We start from the raw sequence: 10,417 nt of genomic DNA, 5'->3' as shown, positions 1-10,417 counted from the left end.
ACCTTTTCATACAAATATCCTGCTAAAACCAGCACACAATGATGACTCACCACCATCCACCATGTTTACCCCACACTCTCTCATAAACATCTACTGTTTGTTGACCATACTTAGAAAACAGGGAACAGTTTACAGACTTTAAAAGTGCGACAAGACATGTTACTGAAGCTGAGACGATCCCTCTGATAATGTGTACCCACTGGGATACATGGATGGGTGGATGGATAACAGATAAACACATACATATGTAAACTATTTAAGATTAGAAAACAACACGGCATGACTCGTGAACCCCTTTGACAAACGAGGCTCTCTGTGCCAGTAAACAGATCAGTATAAGCATCTATGGATCCATAAACAACTGTAAATTACTGTATCATGACCAAGTCATTCTCCTGCATTTTGAGTGGGAACAAATGATGTCTCGTTCAGCTCATTAAAATTGTTTTCAAATCTTTCTTGTGTGCATTTCAACAAGGAACTGGGTTGGGAGATGCAGATTATGTTATAATCAGTTTTTATTTAATTAGTCAAATAATCTTGACAAATCCATGTGCAGTGACTGTGCATGAACTACTGTATGAGAAATACATGAGAGGACTTTGGCTTGTGCATAAAAGTAGAAAAAAAGTCAATCCACTAAAACAACCATAGAGGGTTGAACATAGAATATTTGAGTCACCGTGTATTGATTGAGGGAAACAAACTTTCAAAGTACAATGTTGCAAAATTAACAAACAAAAGTGTTTTAAAAATTATAACGCTCGATTGTTTAACGATAACTGATAGGAACATTGAGTATGATTAGGGGCCAGACTAGGGCCTGATATCCCAGCGTGTGCCGTGGTTGTGTGAGATGAGAGTCGAGGTGAGTAGTGTGTTTAGGAAGTGCACTGTTGGACAGACGATACACAAAGCTCAGTCTCTCTCTCCAAACAGAGCGGTAGAACAGTAGTCTCTGAGGCCTCAGTGGTTTTATGAAAATAAATATGTTAATCAAGGGGTGTCGGCTTCCTGTCTCGGCGTTGAAAAAAAACAAGAGAAGACTAGTCGTCCCTCGACTTAAAAAGGGAAGCACAGTCAGGGTATGGGGGCTTCTTAAGGTCAGCACAGGCCCTTCCCTTCACTCCCCTGTAGGAGCAGAACACGTGCATTTCACTGCCACCTGGACGGAAAACTATCCTATATGATGGGAGTCGAGAGGGAGGGCAGAACGGAAGAACAGAACTCTGTCTTTGATGTTTCTGTGGTGAATAAATACATTCAAGTACAGCAGAAGTACCCCTTCCTCCTAGCGTTCCTCCAGAGGGATTCTTGGCTCAGACTCAAGCCTAATGTCCAGTTTCTCAATCCGTTTATCCTCTACGAATGTCAAGACTGCAGCTAACCCCCAATCGAGCACTTCTAGCTCATAGCCACCTCTCTCTTCTCAAGGCTGTTTGGTGTGCAGGTGCAGGTTGAGGGAGATAGAGCAGGGCCTTGCAGTGCTACGTTAGCTCTGTTGTCTCTCCTCCATCTCTGCGACATGAAAGATGGCTGGATAAGGGTTAATCAGCACCCCACTGAACCACAGATCCCATTGGTCAGGTCTTGGATGACTCCTGCCTTCACCAGCTTGATCAGGAACTCCTTTTCTTTCGAAATGTTATGAGTCCATGACTGTGCAGGAGAGAGACGGTAGGGGACAGGAGCGTTGGGGAGTGAAAGAAGGGAGAGAGGGAAAGAGATTATGGTGGGTTTGGGAGAGGAAAGGGAGAGAGAGGGTAAACAATCAGGTACTTTACAGGAGAAGCAGGCAAATCACATTCCTTTGGAAAGCTGACAAAGTTATTTAAGTCTCTACCATTTACTTTCAGCTTTTGATCGCAGAGATTTTCTCAGCTGAGGTAAAAGCATAGTGGTTCAATAGTAACATAAAGGACAACAAAGTAAACAGGCCATTGAGGAACACAGAGAGTCTATTGTGTCTTTCAAAGCAGTCTTTTCCACTTATGGAACTTGCCCTAAATATAGGGATGAGAGGGGCAGAATACTGGCTTTGAAACAATGTCGTACACTAAGCGTTGTGGATAAACCACTTAAACACAGGCAGATGGATACAAAAGCACAGTGAAAGAGATAACCGCTTTATTGTCAGGGCTTTACAAGCTAAATGTGAAAACAACTATTCACTGGTAAAATGTCTGCGGGAAAAGATCTGACGTTATAGACTGAGCTAAATGACGGTGGGAATTTCTGAGTAATACCGAAGGCTTGGGAAAAGCACTTGCAGCACTTCATGCTTCAGAGGACAGGAGCGACCTATCCCTGCCTGCGCTCAAACAGAGCTGTTGTCAGGCAGTTCAAAGTCATCTAAGTGTGTCTCAAAACCCGCCCTTTTAATCACCACCCAATATAACTACCACTAAAAGTCAAATCTTTCCACAGGATAAGGCATCGACACCCATGGTTTAGGAGCAAGTGTGTCTGAGGTAGAGTTGGTTCTTGTTGGGAGCCTGCAGGGACAGCTGAGTAACTGGCAGCTCCAGAGCAGAGGGGAAGAGGACTGACACATCTACGCATGCTTCCACCTGCTCTTCTAGCTCTCTCTGTGGAGCGAGAGCTCCGTGCTCCAAACCCAGGGCTTCCCTCGACAGAAGGACAACATCCTCGAGGCAGGGATTAGGCAAGGCTCCATTCCATCCCCACACACAACATAGACACACCTTTGCATAATGTGCTCAAAGAATTCAGGAAATTCTTTAAAACATAACTTTTTACTACAAGTAATATAGAATTAATAGCCAGGTTACTTAATAGGGCTAGGTGTTACAGAGGTGTCTTCCCTGAAGATTCTAATAAAATAAAATAAAACATTTGGTCACCATAATTTTTTGCTTGTTATGTGGGACACATGCTAAGCACCAGATGTTCTACTATATCATTGTGTGTGTGTGTTAGCTTAACCTTCGTTGCCAGGTTATTGCTCACAGCGCATTACAAAAAAAAAAAAACTCAAACCTGGCCGTAGTGGGAGTATTTGATACTATTTCATTTCAGCGAATCGCATGGCTATGAAGCGTGGCTCTAAACCAGAAACATATGGTGCTCAGGCACTGGGGGGGGGGGGAGTGCTGTGGGAGATGATTGATGCAAGGTAAAGCCAATGGCTAAGCAACGTTGTGCTTTCCACAATGTTTCTATTGGTCAACATTGGTCAACCAGACCTTTTGTGCATTTGGGCCGGAACTGTCTGGGAACAAGACTACTGTAAGCCTGATGGAGAGAGATCCATAGCCCTGACCCAGAGCAAGTGTCTTGGACTGGCAGCTCCACACCGGGCCTTGGGTCACATAGAGAATACATACTACCTCAGCTCTCAATTATAGATGGCAGGGGGTGGGACTGAGACGGGTCTGTGTCGCTGCAAATTGAAACACAAGTCGCCACCGGTCTGAGGAGAGCGCACACTGACACCTGGGGAGGGGGGAGGGGGGGATCGCATGTCGGCCATGGAAAAGCCACTCTGGCCCTGATGTCTCTGCACTAAGAGTGATTTATGAGCAGGCAGAGTACTGTGTACTTAAACAGTGTATCAAATGCCCCCCCCAGACACTGCGTGTAGTGGTTGTGGTTGTGCCCCTCTTAGGACTGGCACCTACAGGTTCCTCTACTCTCGAGTCTCTCTACATATCCTCCTCCACATCTCACCTCCGCTGTGGTAACACAGAGTCGCTCCAATGGCAGAGCACCCAAGCTCTGTATCAAATAATGATATAAAGGCCACTGTAAACTTCCCCTTGGGAGATAAACGTGGAAAGCTAAACAGAAGGGATGTTGGTGGACAGCTCGTAGGGAGACAGAGACACACGCTTAGCCCGGAATGCTAACACAGAGCAGGGGAGGTTCATGGCTGTGAACTTTTGAGTGGGCGGATATTCCAGTAACGGCGCAGAGAACAGCCGATACTGGGGCACACAGTCAGGTGACCTGTGCTGCGTGAATGAGTCATCAAAGCACTGGGATTCCCTACATGGGTGTCTCTTCCAGGTCAGCCTCAAGCCTTTCACAAACTAAAGCCCGGTGCACACATAAAGATAATCTGGACGATTTTGGGCCGATTTTCCCCCTTTCCGACCGAGGACAGCAAATGGCTGATTATCGGATGGCTCTAAAGATTATCCTACACGATTATCCTGTGGTGTGAGGTGTGTTAAGAGTCAATTTCTTCCGGCAATCTGCTCGGAAAATTGTCGGGCCGACAATCGTAAATATTAAACGTGTTCAATATTTACGACCAAAAATCCTCGTGTGTGTGGGCAACTCCCGACTCCCGACAACAACCGAGCAGGGTCGCCAGATGGGCTCGTTTTTTGGGTGGAATTAGCGGTTTTAGACTGTGGCTAGGCTGGAAAGTGTCAGTCCCATCTGGCAACCCTGCTCCCGAGTCCGATTGTGACGTGGATGGAATGTAGCCAATCAAGAAGCGAGCTGACTTCTTCTTTTCATTCTTCAGCACTTTATTTGCCCTGTCGCACATGGCTGCCTCGTACAGGTCAGTCAGGGTACTACGTTAGATCACGTTTGATCACACGAGATTTCTGGCTTGGGGAACGAGACTCTAGACTGTCGTAACAACAGATCTTTATGTATGTGGGGTGCTGAATTGGGAATATCGGCGCACACCACACACAATACGATCAAAACTGTTCACTCCATGATTTTTTATCTTCATGTATGGGGTCTCTCTCAGATAGAAAATCTGTTAAGATTTTGAAAATCCTTATGTGTGTACCGGGCTTTAGGCCAGGAACACCTCACCTAATGCGGGGTACACACATAAGGAGTTTTTGGCCGGTTTTGGCACGATTTTTGGATGTCTGAAAACGACAGAAAACGAGAGAAAACGCCCGATTGTCAGATGGATCTTAACATTTTCCTATAACAAAATCCTGTGGTGTGAGGTGTGTTAAGAGTCAATTCTCTTCAATTGTGCAATCAACTCTCAACTCTCAACCTGCTCGGAAAATGGGCGTGGGGAACGACAGATTCCGGACTCTCTAGTCTCGTTCCCCAAGCCAGAAATCTCGCGTGAACCCATCCTTTTAATATTGCCTTTAAATTACAAAATAATTAAATTAAGATTATATAATGCTTAAAGCACTTTGAGCCGCAACGTTTGCAGGAAAAGCGCTATACAAATAAAGTTATTATTATCTAACGTAGTACCCTGACTGACCTGTACGAGACAACCATGTGCGACAGGGCAAATAAAGTGCAGAAAAACGAAAAGAAGAAGTCAGCTCGCTTCTTGATTGGCGAGCAGGGTTGCCAGATGGGAATGACATTTTCCACCCTAACCACAGTCTAAAACCGCTAATTCTACCAAAACAATCTGGCAACCCTATGATTTCTGGTCGGAAGTATTGAACGCATTTCACATTTACGATTGCCGGCCACGCCCATTTTCCGAGCAGGTTGCCAGGAGAGTTGATTGCACAATTGAAGAGAAGTGACTCTTAACACACCTCACACCCCAGGATTTTGTTATAGGAAAATGTTAAGATCCATCTGATAACCGGGCGTTTTCTGTTGTTTTCAGAGATCCGAAAATCGCTGAAATCGCAGAAATTCCTTATGTGTGTACCCCGCTTTAGTCTGATGGCACGAAACGCAGTGGCCTATCTTAAGGGATAAGGATTTTAAAAATCTTAACAGATTTTCTATCTGAGAGAGACCCCACACATGAAGATAAAAAATCATGGAGTGAACAGTTTTGATCGTATTGTGTGGTGTCAAGCCAAACATCCAACATCTCTTGGGCACAAAGTTAAGTAACTGTGTCTGATAAAAAGAAACGTTTCATGTTACATTGAACATCTCTTACAATTACTGTGTCTGGTTCAAATAATCAGGTTAGTTTGTCTGTAAATTCTCCCCTTGTTTTACGAGACATTTTCTGTATAAACGCTCCTCTTAATTTTGTTGTTTTGACATCGAGACCCAATGGACACTGAACACATCCATACATTTTTCTCACTGTGATGCTGTATGGACTGAGAGCATGTGGGTGGGAGGAGAGTTATGGAGTAACAATGATACATTCCTAATCCTATGGATAACAATCAGACTGACAGCATACGTACATGCCTTCATTTGGCTTTCCATTATTTCAACAGGGCCTGCCTGAAACCAAACAGACTTCCTCATGGAGGTCAGAGTGACCTAACGCTCAGATTAATGACACACTAATTGACATGACATCTTTCTTTCCATTTCGAAAACACAATAAAGAAGACCTCACAGTGACCCATGCTGAAGTGGAAAGAAATGGAGGGTGCCAGAGGTACTGTACCTCTTTGATGGCTGACATCCTGATCTTCTCGTAGTAGTGTAGGGGGGCATGGGGGGTGTTCATGTCATAGCCAAATCCTGCCACGGCTACCTCATCACAGTTATGGAGGGCCATTGTTATGGCAACCGTCCCCAGTGTCGGAATATTCTGGAAAAAACACAGAAGACACATCTTTACTGAAAACAGGGACAGGCGGTAGGAATCCTAAAGATGGCTGTAGCAAGCTGGGCTAACAGAAGGGAAATGTAAAAGGTTACAAAAACAGAAGTCATGGAAATGTTTGAAAGACCATAGTCACAGCTCATCTAAATCAAGGAAACATGCTGATTAATTGTCCTAACAAAGCTGGTGGGGAAAGGTCTCTCGCTTTCTCCTCCTTTTCTAACTCCTGTTAGAGATAGGTGGATGTCCAGGAATTAAGGTAACTTATCAGCTGGGTTAGCTGAGGGAGTTGTGAGGGTTATCTGCAGTGCTGAAGGTCTAACGCACTCACTTTGACAGACACACAGTGGCAGCCTCGTTGCCAAGCAGGTTAATGGTGAAAGGCTTATCAGCGTGGCACTGTGACTGACAGTGTTAATCCCGCTAGCGGCGTTCTGCCTGGCTGGCTGATAAGAAGCGGACAACGCTCCACATCCTCAGCTTATGTCCACTCTCCCTCCCTCCCTGCGCTGCTCTGAGCCAGGTCTCTGCGGGTGCAGGCATTACAAAAGGGAAGGGCATCTTCAGAGCTACGAAGCTTTGATCCTTGACAGGAGTCACCACAATGTGTACACAATGTTCTGGGAGCATTTCTACTAGTTCACCCCTGTCTCAGGCCTTGATCAGAAAATGCCTCGATTCATATTACCTCCAGTCAGGGAGAACCACTCGAGAACCACGCATTATATGCCAGATGTTTGATGAACATGGGGAAGGCTGAATCAGCATGTAATGGTCATTTTCTATGTTTTCCCCATGTGATTTGTCTGTGTTGATTCCCTGGTCTTGTACTAAGACTTGAGGCATGGCCCTACTATTAGTACTCTGGTGGCTGTAGTGTTTGTGTTGTGACTCATTGGTGTGGTGCTCCTGGAGGCACCTGGAGGTTCTGCTGTGTGTTCATGTTGACCTCTCCTGATATAAACAGGCAGACAGGAGAGAACATGAGCCAGGGCTCCGTTCCCAGCCATTAACTCATGCCTATGCGTAAAACAGCTGACTATTTTTCTTCTAGGAATAAAACTCAACCGTGACCGAGTTCTAGGGTTAGATGGCGTATTGGTTTGGACACTCTTCTCAGCCTCTCTCACCCCTCTTCCCATTTGGCCGTTGTTATGTGGCAGGCCGATGAACTTGAAGGAAGCCTCCTGGATGAAGTACGGGTTCAGGATGCGCATTTCACTGGGCTCCCTAGGGACGTTTCGGGCCACCGACTTCCAGAAACCTTCTGTGATACGCTGAGAGGGAGAGAGAGAGAGAGAGAGAGAGAGAGAGAGAGAGAGAGAGAGAGAGAGAGAGGTTAGTGTGGAATAGCATGAAACATTACTCCAGAGTAATTGCAAATTCGAGAACAGTCAGATCAGTCAGACGCATACATCTACCTCTCTCTATAACAATGTGTTGGTGGTCTCCGGCACATTGAAATCTTCCCACTCTCAAGACTGTTGCATATCAATTACCGAAGAGCTCTGCCAGAGCACCTCTCCACATCTTTTCTCATGTCCTGCCTTGTGATTAGTCATTCTTCAACCGTGAACAACTGGCCGAGTGAGAGCTGATGCAAACCAGTTGGTCAGTGAGTTTTAATGGAAGTCACCTGTGCAAATAAGTCAGTGGTGCCTTTGATATTCAGAATAAAGGGTGCCTATAAAATATGGCAAGTGGCTTTGAGCTGCTTTGGCTGCGTGCCAAGGGCACGCCCAAACATGGCTCAACTCTGTGTCAGACAGGTTTAGTAGAAAAGGCCTTTCTGACAGGGCGACATCATCACGAAAAAATAACAAATAACAAATCCTGGGACACGTAACAAATCAATTACCACTTGGTTTCATGAATATTTCAGGAGAATTACAATGGAAGTTGCTGTAATATAGGACGTGCGTTACTATCGGCTTATGTGTTTGATACTTGTACATATCAGAGCCACCGTACCATACTTGGGTCATGGGAACTACCTTTGGCTGAGTTCAGATTGAATGCCAAAGGTCCCATTCAGATTCAAATTGCACAACAATCAACAACATGGCTTTGTTGTGGAGACCAGACGGATAAAGTTGAGTGAAGCTGTGCTGTGTCACACACAGTTCCAGGTTCCTGGTGTACTGTAGGAACAGTAGAATGGGACAGGGAGGAGAGCCAATAAATCAGCATGGTTTTTTCTGGGAGGGTGCCATTTGCTGCAGCCCTGCTGAAACTGAGCATACTTTATAAAAGGTGTCCCACAAAGAGCTCAGGCACATTTAGGGAGCCCTGTGGCTTTTATAGGCCCTGAGCGGTGGTTTTATGGGCTCTGGGTTTATAAAAAGCAAATAAAGAACACATCAGAGCACAAAGCCATGTTAGAATCAATCCGTGGACCACAGTGCCATAGGTTTGAGTTTTCTCTCAAAGGGAAGAGAGATAGGGATTTGTTTTATTTGCTATGCTTTACACGATTTACAAGATAACTCAGACCCCAACACAGAAGCAAGATAAATCATTGCTTTGGTTCCATCTTTCACAGAGAGAGTATCCGGTGAAGTGGATAAAAGGAATAATAATTATTTTTATTTGACTCTTCCTGAGAAAGGAGACCAAAGCACAATTAAAGGCAACATAATTGGATGTTGACCTGTAAGAACCAAAGAAAACACAATACTCAAGAGACACAGAGTATCTCAAATTAAGAGAGGTGTCGGAGCTCAGAGTACTCAAACACTTTCCCACGGAGAGCTGTGTCCGTGGTTCTCTGGTCAAAATTAAGTGCTAAAGTGTGAGGAAATGACAGACATCAGGACCAGATGTGACGTAACGAAGCACCAAACTCCCATCTTGCTATGTGGCTAACCAGTTATACCGAAGACAAGACCACAGAAACAGTACAATGTTGTGAGAAAAACTGTAATTTCTTTTATATAATAGACAAAACATGACTTGAGGAAGCGGGATGCAGGAATGCAAAAATACACAGTGGAAAATATGAAAAGGTTAAAAAAAGCCCAGTGAAAGCAATACCCTGAGATGAGGCATAGAGAGGAGAGGTCGGGGGCATTAAAAACACTGATGAAAAACAAGTAGAGCAAACAAAGACAGGCAGAAAAGGAAGACCCTGTATCAATATTACCTGTGGGGCCATTAGGGTAATTACCCAGAGGCCTGCGCTCCGCAGAGCATTCCTGATTGGCTGTGTCAGGCCAGTTACTGGGATACCTGGGACTGAGAGGTCCAGAGCGCTGAGTATGAGGTATGTGGAACCTGGAGCAGGTAAAACCCACACGGCGCTGGTATGTACGAGCTGTTAGCGTGTTAGCGTAGCACTGTCACTACGCTGCTCCCATGTGAAGACCTGAGCTCCTCACTGAAAGCCCAGCTGGTAATCCTGTCTGACAGGGACAATTCTGCTCTCTAACTGAGAGATGGAAACCCGACACCTCCCCCAGTAGTTAGTTAGAGACAGAGGGGAAGGGAAACCCATCTGGACAGAACAGGGAGGGAGGATCAAATAGACAAGCGTTGACTCAGACACCTTACACATTCATAGTATTCATTGGCACAGTACAGCCTAGCTGTGGTTAAATTCCCCTTGTTCAAAAGAATTGTTCACATTTTAGCAAATGTTTCAATGGGGAGAACCTTTGTCTCCGGAGAACAGTGAGGCTTCGGTCTGCCCAGTTGGTGAGTGGGCCATGAGTGTAATACGTACCCCTGCTGCACAATGCAGGCACTCAGTCTGCCTCTGCACCGCACTTATCTCTGTGCCATCAGTCTCCTGCCAGTCCACACTCTTGCTCATTCATAACCAGTGACAATTGTGTGTGTGTGTGTGTGTGTGTGTGTTGGTCTGGTAATTGCTGCCATGCAGTAGTGGGAGTAGAAACTTGATTCCCATTCTAAAAGCTGGTG

The 10,417-nt window shown here is 45.3% G+C and overlaps 1 protein-coding gene across 1 annotated transcript in view; it reads right to left on the bottom strand.

Moving 5' to 3' along the window:
- Positions 1 to 555: 555 nt before the first annotated feature.
- Positions 556 to 10,417, bottom strand: part of st3gal3a (ST3 beta-galactoside alpha-2,3-sialyltransferase 3a) — a 30,928-nt gene continuing 21,066 nt past the window's right edge. The window contains exons 9-11 of the mRNA XM_080537337.1: positions 7,627 to 7,773; positions 6,335 to 6,481; positions 556 to 1,659 (exon numbers count right to left, since the gene is read on the bottom strand). Of these exons, the coding sequence (XP_080393463.1) occupies positions 1,552 to 1,659; positions 6,335 to 6,481; positions 7,627 to 7,773 (402 nt within the window). The 3' untranslated portion in view covers positions 556 to 1,551. The remainder of the gene's footprint in view (positions 1,660 to 6,334; positions 6,482 to 7,626; positions 7,774 to 10,417) is intronic.

This window comes from Nansenia antarctica (genome assembly GCF_963989245.1).
Source record: "Nansenia antarctica genome assembly, chromosome: 7".
Taxonomy (NCBI): domain Eukaryota; kingdom Metazoa; phylum Chordata; class Actinopteri; order Argentiniformes; family Microstomatidae; genus Nansenia; species Nansenia antarctica.
This window is presented reverse-complemented; position numbering and strand designations above follow the sequence as displayed.